This window comes from Miscanthus floridulus, chromosome 17 (assembly GCF_019320115.1).
Source record: "Miscanthus floridulus cultivar M001 chromosome 17, ASM1932011v1, whole genome shotgun sequence".
In the NCBI taxonomy this organism is placed as follows: domain Eukaryota; kingdom Viridiplantae; phylum Streptophyta; class Magnoliopsida; order Poales; family Poaceae; genus Miscanthus; species Miscanthus floridulus.
The window spans coordinates 13,980,190-13,994,711 of NC_089596.1; the positions used below are offsets into that span (position 1 = coordinate 13,980,190).

At 42.9% G+C, this 14,522-nt stretch overlaps 1 protein-coding gene across 2 annotated transcripts; it reads left to right on the top strand.

The window, feature by feature from the left end:
• The first annotated feature begins 1,092 nt into the window (after window positions 1–1,092).
• On the top strand, window positions 1,093–5,510 carry LOC136517052 (uncharacterized). 2 transcript variants are annotated; one of them, XR_010774187.1, is made up of 10 exons: window positions 1,093–1,528; window positions 2,321–2,504; window positions 2,610–2,860; window positions 2,971–3,085; window positions 3,245–3,337; window positions 3,712–3,855; window positions 3,941–4,055; window positions 4,217–4,272; window positions 4,829–4,860; window positions 5,173–5,510. XR_010774187.1 is itself a non-coding variant. In XM_066510565.1 (8 exons), exons 1-7 carry the CDS (start codon window positions 1,161–1,163, stop codon window positions 4,052–4,054), a joined length of 1,269 nt encoding a protein of 422 aa, XP_066366662.1. In that variant the 5' UTR covers window positions 1,093–1,160; the 3' UTR covers window position 4,055; window positions 5,173–5,510. The 2 variants fall into 2 exon arrangements, 1 of the variants encoding a protein (XP_066366662.1); XM_066510565.1 differs by lacking the exons at window positions 4,217–4,272; window positions 4,829–4,860.
• Window positions 5,511–14,522: the final 9,012 nt, after the last annotated feature.

A 14,522-nucleotide genomic window follows, 5' to 3' on the forward strand; every position in this document is an offset into this window, starting at 1 on the left:
ATGCAACATCCAGATCTACTTTTGCAATATACAGATAAAACATTTGCAATATACGTATGAAACACTTGAAACATACGCTTACAACATGCGTATATTGCCATTGCAATATAGGCAATATCCAAATGAAACACTTGAAAATATACTTGTGAAACACCTGAAAACACTCGAAACACGGTGTCATCGGCGGCCACAGACTACCTGGTGGGGAATTGCGGTAGCCAGCAAGGGGCGCTCGCGTGCAGTGGAGAGGGAGGATGGCGTCAGGCAAGCAACTGGGCGCTGTGAAGAACGCATGCCAGAGCAGTCGCTGTGGCCCACGCTGCGTCGGCTCGAAGAACTCTGCGGCGAGTGGTGAGTGGCGATGGGGAGATAGGAAGGCAAGCGACGGCGCTCGGGCGCGGTGTGGGCACGACAGCGATTCGAGAGGAAAGTGACAGATATTTTTTTATTTTATTTTGAGCAACGCGAGATGGATGCGTCCGTGCTGATGACCGTGTTGGGGTGTTTGTGTTGAGGCCCACCAACGCGCGTCTGGACAAAAACGAACGCCCTACCCACCCACGGTATTTCCGAATCAGCAGAAGAGACGGCCGACCAAGGAGGGAGGTTAGCTGGTTCGACGATGGCACCGTGGCATGTGCATCATCTGTACTAATCACGCGTCGCTCCACGACTGTGTACAACTAATCCCCAGCCAGGCAGCCACTGTTATTATATCTACCCTTTTTTTTCGTAGGACTAGGAGAGCAGAGTAGCTGTTTTCTTGGCACCTCAGGCTCACGTGAAGCTTTGCTTTGCATTGCATTGCAACTGTAGCAACGCGTGAGTGATGAGATGAGACTAGTCTCTCCACTGATGGCTGTGGAGTACCCAAGCTCCTAATCATCTCACTCACCATCCCACACCCACCGCCACCGTGGATATCTGGTCCATTGGGCCGGAGAGCCAAGGCCCAGTTCTCGAGCCCAAAAGGTTATTCTTTCTGCCGTGGATCTCCTGACTGACCTGCAAGGCCGAAGCCCACGCGACTACGGCCCAATTTCCATCGACCGGCCCAGCCCACTGTCACAAAAATTCCCCATCCCTCGGACAAGACGACCGACCCTTCTCTAGCGGCGTTGGCGGCGGCGAGCAGGTGCGAGCGCACGGCGTCAGGGACCATGGCACCGCCGCCGGAGCCCCGCCGCCCGTACAAGCGACCGGCCATCTCCGACCAGCAGCGCCGCCGGGAGCTCGCTCTCCAGGCGCAATCCGCCCGGCGCGCCGACGCCCAGGCGCGCGCCCGCGCCCTCGCCACTTCCCTCCTCACCACCCAGGCCCCTGCCGCAGCCACCAGTCTTCACGAGGAGGAGGAGGAGTACGAAGAGCATGAGGAGGGGCATGAGCACGAGCACGAGCTCACCGTCGCTGGCGTCGCGGCGGCGGCCGCCTCCAGGCTCCGCGGCTCCGACGCGCGCCGGTGGTTCGCGCGTCAGATCATGCTCCCGGAGTGGATGGTCGACGCCCCGCCCCACCTCGCCACCGACTGGTCTGTCCTCACCTCTGCTTCTGTCTAATCTACCTATCTGCATATGTGAATTTGTTGATTTCATTCATTCAATCCAGTGAAGGGCGGGCCTGGTGCAAGCGGTAGAGTCTTACCGCCTGTGACCGAAAGGTCCCGGGTTCGAGTCGCGGTCTCCTCGCATTGCACAGGCGAGGGTAAGGCTTGCCACTGACACCCTTCCCCAGACCCCGCACAGAGCGGGAGCTCTCTGCACTGTGTACGCCCTTTTTATTCATTCAATCCAGTACTATTTGCTTGCTGCTCTATTCTCCCACAATGGTGCCTCCTTTCCTCACTTGCCCACTAATATTCAATTCAATGCTAGTTCAATTGTGGTCAGCAAACACCCCAGTTCTGTCTTCGCGTAATGTTGTAGTACTACTGGGTTTTAAAATTACAAGGGTTTATTGACAATATAGGAGTTCAATTCAATGCACCAGGGCTTATTGACAATATAGGAGTTCAATTCAATGCTAGTTCAATTGTGGTCAGCAAATACCCCAGTTGTGTCTTCGCATAATGTTGTAGTATTAGTGTACTACTGGGTTTTAAAATTACCATGGTTTATTGACAACATAGGAGTTCAATTCAATGCACCAGGGTTTATTGGCGATATAGGAGTTCAATTCAATGCTAGTTCAATTGCGGTCAGCAAACATCCCAGTTCTGTCTTCGCATAATGTTGTCGTACTACTGGGTTTTAAAATTACCAGGGTTTATTGACAATATAGGAGGATTGACACTGCTGGTTTTTTTTTTCTTTCATGTACATAGGCATATTTTTGCCCGACCTTCTGGCAAACGATGTTTGGTTGTGTCATCCAATGGCATGACGATCAGCAGGGTTCGTAATGGGTCCATCCTTCATCGCTTCCCTTCGGCTCTACCGAACGGATCAAAGAGAGATATTTCTGGCCCAGCGAGTTCGTACTCCATTCTCGATTGCATTTTTCATGAGGTACCCTAAACAAACAGATTCATTTTCCATCTGCTGCAAGCTTCTTGATTCTAAACTAATTTGTTTCTTTTACTCCTGTTTCTAATGTGACTGTTTGTGGTGCAGCCTAATGAAACATACTATATCATTGATATGATCTGTTGGAGAGGCTATTCGCTATATGACTGCACTGCTGAGTTCAGGTTTTTCTGGGTCAACTCTAAGATCGCAGAAACTTCTGCTGGTGATCCTCCATCAACATACCATAGATATAGATTCAGTGCACTCCCTGTATACGATTGCACTCTTGAGGGTCTCCAAGCAGCATACTCGGGCAGCATGCCCTATGTCAAAGATGGCTTGCTGTTCTACAACAAGTAAAATCCTTATCGTCTTTCTTTTAATATGTTCTAGCAAATCATGTCCACATATATGTTTGTTAACTTCATTCATCAATCGAGGATTCACAATTTTTTTTTCTTATCAGGCATGCACATTATCAAGCTGGGATTACTCCCCTTGCCCTGGTATGGAAAGATGAGAATTGTAGCCAATATGTTATTGATACGGACAACAAGGGAGAAATACCAAGTGAACAACATGTATGTCTGTGTCCTGTTGTTTGAGCTATATTATTGCCAACACATTTGACCATTTTCTTAACAAAAAGAAAAGAATAAGATACATGACGTATTGCATGTTCCTTACTACTGTTTTATAATTAATAATTTTATTGCATTTGTTTCTTCATGTGCTATCAGCTTGTGTTGGAGCTGCTAGAAGATGGAAGGGTAGTTACTTCTGACGATCCTCCTGTTGCATTTGGTAGCTTGGACAGTGCATTCATACAGAAGGTATTGCTTTGAAATGCATCTTATTTCCTTTAAAAATGGGTAATTATTACATGAAATCATGCACCTTAGTGTTTTCCCATAAACTTCAATTTGGCATCTGACAGCAGCTTCCACATGATGCTCGAAGCTTTGTGTTGGTGCCTTTAGTGCATGATTATATTGATGGTTTGTCCTTATCAATAGATTTAGCTCACTTAATGCTCTTATGCTATGTGTGTAGTGATTAATGAATTATTGGTACACTCAGTCTGCACACTAGAAGTTTTAGATTTCTTTGCAATCTGTCTGCCTCCATGATCCATGAACCTGTCTGTTTTCTGCATCTGAGACTGTTTGGATCATTAAACTTAATCTTATATGATATGATTCTACAGTCAAACCTGCGACCAGGGAATCTTCTCCGCTTTGCAGTTAGAGATGAAAGTGTGAAACTTGTGGATGGAAAGATGCAGATCGGTCAGCTGCAGTTTGTTGGAAAGCCAAACCGTGCTCGTGCTTTTGCTGACAGCCATTCAAAAGTAAGTTCTGACATGTGAGTGCATTAGTACTCCAAACAATTTCCTATCCATCACATCTACCTATGTTTTCCATTTGTATCTTCAGGTTTTGTTCCAGTATGCAGCAAGGCATGTTCCTCTGAGAATTGAGGATCTGGTTGCCTCCATTCAATCAAACAGTATGGAGCTTGAATCCACTGATGTTGAAATGCAAGATTAAGGTGAGGGGATACTATCCATGTCTTTTCATGTTTTGTGAATTCTTCCGTTGATTGGTTGTTGTCTTCGGAAATTTCTCTTTTCAAGGTTTTCGTCCATCTGTGATAGGATTCTTTCATACATAGTATACATGTGCCGATATTTGCTGTTTGTTTGGATTCAGGAAGGGGACTTTGTTATCAATTGAAACTTTTGCAACGGATGAATGACAATGCCAATGTTTTAAAAAACGTTATTAAACTTCGTTTAATCCCGTTTAAACGCTAAACTTTGGCCCAACGTTGCGTTTAGGGGGTAAACGCTCAATTAAACTTTGACCTCAATTAAACGCATGTCAATCACTGAACTGATGAATTGGATTGGGGATTTATTTTAGGGTTAAGATTGAATGTGTACTGCTCCTTAGTCCTTAGGATGCGTTGATCTGTTGGTCCTTACTATGCTACTTTTGTTCTTGGATTGGGATTAGGATGTCGACTTCCGAAGCTGCAGCTGCTGCTGGTACTGCAGCACCGGCTCCAGAAGCCGCCGATGTTGCCAACCACCTAAAGAGGAAATCATCTGATATAGGCTGGGAGTGGGGGCTAATCTGTGATCACTGTTATTACTTCAAGTTGTGTTATTAGTACTGATTTTGCTCTCAGAATCACAAAAATAAAAAAAAAACCAAAAACGTTTAATCACGTTTAATCTCGTTTAAACTTCCAAAACTCTAAACTTTAGGCTAGCGCACGCCTAGCGTCTAGCGTTTTTTAAAACATTGGACAATGCAAAGCTTGCACGTAAGGAGATGCAAATGCGACTAAGGTCTGTCTCACTGCTGTTTTGTGTGTTGTGGATCTAATGCGGGGTCCATTTTCTAGCATTACCCACTACATGAACTTATCCTAGAATCACCCAACACATAGATCACTTTACAAACACATTTGAGCGCAAGGATTTTGGTGAAATATTTATATATTTTTTATTTCTTTTCATACCAAGCCACATACAAGGTCTTGTAAGCATTTTGTCTGCCTTTACCTTGCTCTGGAGTATATTGTTGACTGCTAATTTACTTGTATGAATTTTGAAATAAGTTTGTTTCCATCTGTAAATAATGATTTCTGCATGTGACAGGTTGAAGATGCAGGCTTTCATGTCAGGATTTCAGCAAATGACGTGATTGTCTGAAACCCATGTTTTGAGGGAGTACCTCAAGGCCTGTAAGAGGTTTAAATAACGCATGAGGGTTTGGAAAGATGAACAACATTCTGAGCATTGCCATCAACGTGGATGTGACTGATATAGTGCAACTCAATGTGTGAAGTTCCCGTTTGCCCTGAGTTTGGCAATTTAAATGGCTGAAAATTGCCTGAAGGAAAAAGTGTTGTATCTACATATTGTATTTCTCCGTATTTGATGATCCTCACTCCTAATGGGGACATAAATCCTAATACACGAATCTAATTGTCTAACATAGTGTCCTTTTTTTAATTATTACTTAGCAAATCAATGTATTAGCTGCGAGCTTCTCTCTTGGTTGTTTATTGCAGATGCAAAAAGGATGAGTTAGCAGTCAGTCGTATTTACAACACAAGTGCTTTCTAAAATGAGCCTACAGGCTTCTATGCTACCAGTAGGATGAAGCTAAAATCAGTCATATATGTGTATGTACGTCTGCAGCCACATGTAAATGAAGCTAAATTCAGCAATAGTTGGTCTATGAAGCTAAATTCAGCAAGAGTGGGGCTGTCAATGAATGAAACAATGTAAACGATCGATGCCATCTGATAAAATGTGCTCCTGATGAATCATCCATCATCATCAGTATATAAACGCAGTTGGCGGCGGGGGACGGTTGGACAGGTGTGGCCTTTTTGCTCCAGCATTCGAAGCAGCCATGGCCGGGAGTACATCCAAAGTAGGCCAGAATTAGGCCAATTCAAGCCATATTCAAAATACTTTTTTTCATCACTTAGAGGGTATAACCGGAGGTAAAGATCTCTCCCCCCCCCCCCCCCCCCCCCCTGTTTTTTTTTTGCCGAAGTTTAGGTCCTTTTTGGATCTTATTATAGATAATAGCTATCTGCTAATAGTTCTCTCTCTTGGATCCAAACAGATGCAGTTAATAAAATAGCAAATTGTTAGCTAGATCACTAGATAGTAACTATCTCACTAGTTGGACCAAATCAACAGCTAATAGTTATCTTAGTAGTATTTTTCATTAGCTGTGTATCCAATCACCCTCTAGTTAATAGGTAGCTAATAGTTAGATAGCTAATATTAGATATGAGATATTAGTCAGCTAATTATTAACAGATAATGAATCCAAATAGGGTCTTAATTACTGGCATTAGCTTGCTGATCCCAGTCACAACAGCCTCGTATGCATCACATGTCACGGGACTCAGGCTCTTAAGAATTGCCCCCTCTAACTTAGAGAAGCAAAGTTTCTGATGTCCATGAATTGGTTTCTGTAAAATTTTCACATAATTTCTGTAAAATTCCTGAGTTTCAAATATGCCTTACTAGTATGGGGCGTGCGCCCTCGCGCGTGTTGATGAGCACAGTGAAAATTTCATAGTATGTCGAATATACAAAGAATTCCAATAGATGGGGCTATATGCATAGGCTGATAAAAAGATACGTTACAATCTCATGCTTCTCGTTACTTTATCCGGCTTCTCCACTACTCCTCGGCTCCTCCGGCTTCTCAGACGAATCCACAGAAGCAATCATAGTAGATAGACCTTGAACGCTAAGGAGGGATAGTCTGTGAGACAACACAAGACGGGATATTATGCATAGATAGATGCACGTTGATAGGGGAGCGCATGCAAGAGTTCACAGCATCAGATATATATGCATCTGCTAAGGCAGGTGGTGCCTGTTCTTGAGCTTTGTACCGATCGTCACGGCCGCTAATAAAGTTTCCAGCTTCGATCTGCCTCCCAGCTCTGACCACATGATGTGCTTTTCACAAGGGACATGTTGTTGGTGTCTTAGACGGTGAAGCTCTTGATTGGCTACATAACAGATTAAGCAATGGTTATAAACTATCAATGTACTGAAGGTCTGGGTTTGAGGTGGAGAAGCCAAGAGCGAAAGAAAAAATAGTAGTGAAGGGTTACTATGACCTCTGTGTCCATACAATTTTTTAGTAGAAGTGTACAGAAAGGATGAATTTCTATAGTTGTACCTTAAATGAATTTGTCCAATTCAGTATGGCAATTCTATGTAGATCCATATAACACACAAGAGAAAATAGCACCATGCCATCCTATACATTGAGAGATGGAAATTGAGTAAACCCCTTATAAATGAAATTAACTCAGTGCTATATGTCGTCGGTAGTCACTTGACCCGGGGGTTTTGCAGTCCTACCAATTATCCATCAACTATATTTTTTAGGCAAGACATATGAAACTAAACTTATATCTGATCTAAAATGGTGTGCTATAAAGACAGCACAAGAGCAAGAGCGCCCTAGGAGGGAAAAAGAATCATTGGCATGTCAGTCATATTTATACAAAGCGAAAACAAAGGAACCCACTCTCCTCTATTTCTTCTGAAAATCCATTAGTGGCATACGAAAATGTCAATACAAAATTATTGGCACCAACTATTACAAATTTGAACATGTTTGAGATTTCAATATTCTATCATGAGGATGGAGGCACTCCTCTGCAGCTCAAAATAGTTTTAGAGAAAAGCAAATTTGTTTGGAACCTAAATTCTGTTGATTTTTTTACTGCAAGTGATATAGCCAATCTTGAATTGGACTTTCAACTTTGAAATTGATGGGATGCTAAAATCTAGATTTTTCGGTCTTTCACAAATAAGGTAGGCTACAGCTATACTAATCATCCTGAGATATGAACTTTCTCAAGGTGCCCTCAATGAAGCGGCACTGAGAGGGAAAACCAAAGCTATATTAGATTAAAATATTACTTTCCCAGACCATAAATATTTTGCAAACATACCTTCAATCACATTTAGGATAGTAAAGAAAGGACAAATAGAGGAACAGTGAAAAAATTAGCATACCTCCAAGGAAGAAGCAGCCGTTAGCGTGTGATTTTCTATTAGGTCAAGGCAGAAGATGCCGCCATAATTGTAAAGCGTCAAGCCAGGCTAGCACCCTCACCCATTGTACACCAGACTTCAAGATGCAGCTTCGATTCTAAAGTGGCAAGACATGTTACCTTAGTTGTAAACAAACAGAATGACAAAATTAAAAGGCACATGTGCGCGCGCACACACACACACCAAAAAGACGAAAATCTGCACACGAACATCTGGACTGATATTTTAGACCTTTGGCCACCCACGTAGCAAAAGAAAAACAGTACATATGAGGATCTAGGAATTTCAAGATGGCATTTGGCATAGGCAGGTCATCTAGAAAACATTGTTGAAAGAAATGAATAGTTTTATACCTTAAAAAGTGAGGTCTAAAAAAATCGGAAACATGAAGATCAAGAAGAGTTTCTAATCAATTGAAGCCTAGGAACTTTGGAGAAGTTCTGTAGAACTATATGCTGATTTTAAAGTTAGTAGTCGTATTGTATCTCATTGACTGTAAGTATGTGCCCTTTGTAATTATCTCATTGATTGTAACTATAAATAGTGATTTAGAATGAACACTTTTTTGTATCTGAAGAAAAATAGATGCAACCTTTACCTGTCGGGGTCACATCTCAGAACACCCGATTACAACGCATATTACCTGGCGAAGACTCATATGAGTGCGAAAACTCAGATTAGTACCAACCTAAAGAAAGATACCTAAAAGGGGGAAATGCCAACAACGTCCACTGCCCAAACAACACGTGTACACCTGAGTAAACAAAAGTGACAAAGTATGAAAAGTAGGGGATAATGGCAAGAATGTTCGCCTGCCCAAACACCCGTTGCTCGATGGAAGCTCCCTTAGAATTTGGAGGAAAAGAAAACATGGGACTCTAAACCGCGAAGAAGCAATATTTCATAACACACTGAATATGGATAATCGCGCTGACAAAGCACATGGACCTACACAGAAGCTGCAAGTGAGGAAGAAGTGAATTGAAAGAAGTACTAAGAGTTTTAGGGGCTGACTGGGATGGCCAACCTAGAATCAGCATACCAACCGACCGTTGTGAACCGATGAAGGACAACACAGTTAAAAAAGGCATGGTCCTCTGGAAATGTAAAATTGCACCAATCAGGGTAGGTGTTACCAGAAAAGGTAGGTATGCCTGCGCAACAGAAGCACACAACGAAATTGGAAAAATAGAGGGAAGGTAAGTAACATCAGTCAAGAATAGGCAGCAAGCTCTGTTGGAAAGATACGTTTTGTATAGTGCCACACCTAAAGTTCCTGTAAGTGCAAAAACCACTAAAACAGTAAGTAGATAACGGGCATCAGAGGTTCAAAATGTAAAATATTACTGATTCGAATAATAGGCAGAAGAAATAAATACCTTGATGCATTTTAGCTCTGTATTTCATTGCTCGCAGGTAGAATCACCCAATCTAACCTGCGCAAGGAAATTTCAAGTTCATTCATGTTATGGGATCAATGTTCTTCTAATACTTACATAACAGCTGCAATGTATAGTTTCATTGTGTCCTTAGAAGATGGCAAGTGCTCTAAAGATAGAAAAAAAGAAACAATTGTTCAAAGAAAAAAAATGGAATCTGATGATATCCATAGACAATTAGATAATGCATGATGAGAGGTAGCAAATTTATCGGTTGTTAAGAGATGACAAAGCAGATAATTACCTTCTGAAGGCCAGTGGTTTACATCGTTATCGTTTCGCCATCATCAATAGGGCCAATGTACAAGCTCTCCTTGAGGTCTCCTATAATATATCCAAATTCAAAAGGTAAATAGGAGATTTAACATTTTTTATGAGGTGTATTTTTAGCAGAAGATCCGTTTGTGTTTCATCAAGGAAGGCAGAACAAAATTACAAAGTCCAAAAAATTATCCTGATAGAGGTAGCAAACCTATCGGTTGTTAAGAGATGACAAAGCAAATAAGTACCTTCTAAAGGCCGCTGGTTTACATCATTGTGCGTATCACCATCATCAATAGGGCCAATGTAGAAACTCTCATTGAGGTCTCCTATAATATATCAAAATTCAGAAATAAATAGGAGATTAAACAGTCTATTTTTTAATGAGGCGCATTTTTAGCAGAAGGTTTGCTTCTATTTCACTAAGGAAGGCAGAACAAAGTTACAAGGAGCTCAGTATATGAATAATTAGAGGGAGGATACTGTCGGTGCAGGACCTACGAGATACCCCGCAAGGAAGGGAGAAGACCTAGTCTAATTAGGATTCTTCCCCTGTAATCTTAGTAGCAGTGTTACTCTATAATCCTACTAGAAATTCTCATTGTAAACCGACTAGGACTCTGACCTCCTGACTATATAAAGGAGGGCAGGGCTCCTTAGATCGGGAGTTCAATAGAACAATTGTATGACACAACACTCCACAATCAATCCAACGCAAAGGCTAACACCGACTAGACGTAGGGCTATTACTCGATCTGCGATCGAGGGCCTGAACCAGGATAAATCGACTGTCTCTTGCGTTTACCGTCGAGTTCTGCATACGCTAAAACCCGAACATACTGCCCCGGGTACCCCCGTGGTAGGCTATCGGTGGTGAAACATCGACAGCTGGCATGCCAAGTAGGGGGTTTCGGCGACTTTGCATCCGAGAGCTTGATGGACCTCGACAACATGATCTTCTCGAAGGGATCGACCTTCATCTTCGGTTCATGGATCTGCAAGGCAGGCGACGATGGCAAGCTCCAAGGCCATCTCCTTGAAGATTTAGATCATCATCAGGACCATCCTATTTCGACGATAATGACAGATCAGCTTGCCGGAAGATTCGCACGGCTCAATCCGACTCAGTTCTTGCAAATTCACGTGTCCGATTTAAACTCAAGTTCCGCTTCCGAAACGAAGTCTTTTCTGAGTTCTTTTCTGACAAAGCCCCGGGACATGACGTCAACCTATCAAGAATACTATTCGGAGTACACCCAGAATACTTCAAAGAAGTCGGGTCTTTTTTCGTTCGGACTTCACAACATGGCAACATCCTATCAGACATGGCACGAAAGATCCACTTATCCCATGCTTAGAATGCCACTGAAGGGAGCCCAGGAAGGTCTCATTTTAACCATAACATCTCAAGATTGCATCATTCACTAGACAGATACCATTCCTGAGGATGACGACGCCCAACTGGTCGATGACACGACAACAGTAATTCTGCCCTACCAAGAAGGAGATTCCATCTACGACTTTGAGACCTCTACTAAAGTCATCAATAGCTCTGCCAGTACAGAAATCAACGACGGTGATAGAACAACTCATGCTAGAGAAGTACTCATGATTCGTCATCCTCGATCACCATTGATCCCCCCAGAAGCACCTGACGTAAGGTCTTTAGATGAATCCGAGTCCAATATATCACCATTTATCCAGGGATACGATGGTGAGACTAAGAGCCACAGACAAGCAAGAGAAAGAAAGAACAAATTGAAGCAAGGACGACAACGCCATGCGAAACAGCGGAAAGACACTTGGATCAAATATGAATCAGACCTAGCCGAGTACAATAGAAGAAAGTCAGAACGAGAAATCGAAGAAGGACGAGCAGCGAGTACTCCCTACGATAAGATCCGGGAAGCACTAAAAGAACTCAGGACGACCTCACATCCCAATGAGAAACAAGAACAGCTTCAAGATTTTCTTCGATCAACAATCTTTAAAATGAACGACGGAAAAACAACATCTCATGAACAGGAAGATCAAAATCAAAGGAAGTCTGCTTTCGAAAGACTAGGACCAAGTGGAAGTCACAACGGAGAAAGCCAGAGAAATCACAGTCAAAATAACCGAGTCGAGCAACCAAGAAAGGACAGAAGCAGAGCACCTACTCGGACAGCCACACAAAACTACTCTTACCAAGACGACAGTTGGCAAGAAGGGGGCGCAGAATCAGAATATACAGAAGCCAGAACACACGATAGATTTTCCTGTTTTGCAAACAGACTCGCTTCGATTTGGCTACCTCACAAGTTCAAACCGTCCAACCACTCCAAATACGATGGCAAGACCGAACCGAAGCAATGGCTCAGGATTTACTCACAATCGATTGAATTAGCCGGAGGAGACGATGACATCAAAACTTTGTTCTTCCCCATGGCCCTAGAAACCATGCCGCTTCAATGGTTTGACAAATTAAATCCCGGATCAATCAGAAATTGGGAAGACTTACAAAGAGTTTTCTATGAAAATTTTGCAGGAATTATTACACATCCAATCACCCGCGCAGAATTAAAAGGACTCAAGCAGAAAGGAGGTGAAAGTCTCAGAAATTACTATCGACGATTTGGTGAACTACGAGCTCAAGTATATGACATCACACAACGAGAAGTAATCTAAGCTTTCTCTCACGAAATCATGGCTAGGTGGCAATTCCAAGACTTCTACAAAGAAAACCCAAGAAATAACGAAAAATTCAGTAGAACAGTAGAAAAGATGATTACTGCAGAAGAAAAAACAAGAGAAAGATTCCTGGAAAGGAACAACAGAGATAACCCGGACAGGCAAAATCCTCGAAACAACAGACATCAGGAAAGAAAGCGAGGTCCAGACAACACGGTAGCGATGGCTGACAAACCAAAGAAAATTACCAAGCCCAGAAGATATGACAACATCGAGAACATGCGCTGCCCTTTGCACCCCAATGGGAGGCACACCATTGGAAATTGCTACACCTTCAACGAAAGGTACACTAGAAAAGATAGCAAGGGAAACAATAAAGAAGACAATCAGAAAAAAGAAGGAGACAACCATGATAACAAGGGATTCCAAAAATCCAGAGGAACAGTAGTAGTAATCTTTGCCGAGATTCCAGACTCCAGAAGCAAACATCAAGAAAAGCTAGCGCTACGAACAATTATGGCCGCAGAACCCGCTACTCCAAGATATCTCAACTGGTCAGAGTACCCAATTCAATTCTCAAGAGAAGACCAGTGGACCAGCGTAGGAAACGTAGGTCATTACCCATTGGTTCTAGATCCAACCATCGCCGGCATGACTGTCACGAAAGTACTAATCGACGGAGGAGCAGGACTCAACATCATCTTTTCAGAAACTCTAAGGAAGATGGGACTACAACTCGCCGGGATGATCACAACAACAAGCACACCTTTTTAAGGCATAGTACCCGGCAAGGCAGCAATGCCACTTGGACAAATCACTCTACCGGTTACCTTTGGGACTCCCTCGAACTACCGCACAGAGTTCATCAAATTTGAAGTCGCAAATTTCGATTCCTCATATCATGCAATTCTTGGGCGCCCAGCACTAGCAAAATTCATGGCAATACCGCATTATCTATACCTATTGCTTAAGATGCCAAGGCCTAACGGAGTTCTTTCTCTTTAGAGCGATTTAAAGCGCGCATTTGACTGCGACGTATAGGCGATCCAAATTACAGCAAAGGCATAGGCAAACGATGGAAGAAAAGAAATAGCCACTATCGCCGCAGAAACAAGCCAAGAAGAACTAGAGATATCGGCTAAGAGATCAAGCATCCTAGCACCACCAAAAGAAGCCAACGTGAAGTAAATCGACCTAGGCACCGGTGATCCCACAAAAACAGCAACTATCAGTGCCCACCTATCGGCAAAATAAGAACTCGCGCTCACCAATTTTCTTTAGGACAACAAGAATATCTTCGCTTGGAAGCTGGCCGATATGCCAGGGGTCCCAAGAGAGTTGGCTGAGCATGGAATTGATATCAATGAAGGCTCCAAGCCTGTGAAGCAACGACTACGACGATTCTCTCCTAACAAGAAGGCAGCGATTAAAAAGGAAATTACAAAACTAATGGTAGCTGGATTCATCAGGGAAATTCTACATCCGGATTGGCTAGCAAATCCAGTTCTGGTACAGAAAAAGAACACAGACGAGTGGCGCATGTGTGTTGACTACATAGATCTCAACAAACACTGCCCAAAAGATCCGTTCAGGCTACCACGCATTGATCAGATAGTTGATTCAACAGCAGAATCTACCCTATTATCTTTTCTTGATTGCTATTCCGGGTATCACTAGATCGCATTAAAAGAACAGGACCAAAGCAAGACATCTTTCATCACTCCGTTCGGCGCATACTGCTACAGGACCATGTCGTTTGGACTTAAGAATGCTGGAGCCACTTACCAAAGAGCCATCCAAACATGCCTCGGTGATCAGATCGGTGAAAACGTAGAAGCATACGTGGATGATGTGGTTGTAAAAACAAAGAACCCAGATACACTGATTAAAGACTTAAAACAAACCTTCAAGAATCTGAAGAGGTGGAGGTGGAAATTAAACCCAAATAAGTGTGTATTTGGAGTTCCCTCAGGACAACTACTCGGATTCTTGGTCAGTCATCGTGGAATCGAAGCAAGCACCAAGCAAATT

Coding starts and splice junctions, on each gene's coding strand:
- LOC136517052 (XM_066510565.1), top strand. CDS start 1,161: ATGGCACCGCCGCCGGAGCCCCGCCGCCCGTACAAGCGACCGGCCATC. Junction 2,861..2,970: donor GGCTTGCTGTTCTACAACAA/GTAAAATCCTTA, acceptor TTTTCTTATCAG/GCATGCACATTATCAAGCTG. Junction 3,856..3,940: donor TTGCTGACAGCCATTCAAAA/GTAAGTTCTGAC, acceptor TTGTATCTTCAG/GTTTTGTTCCAGTATGCAGC.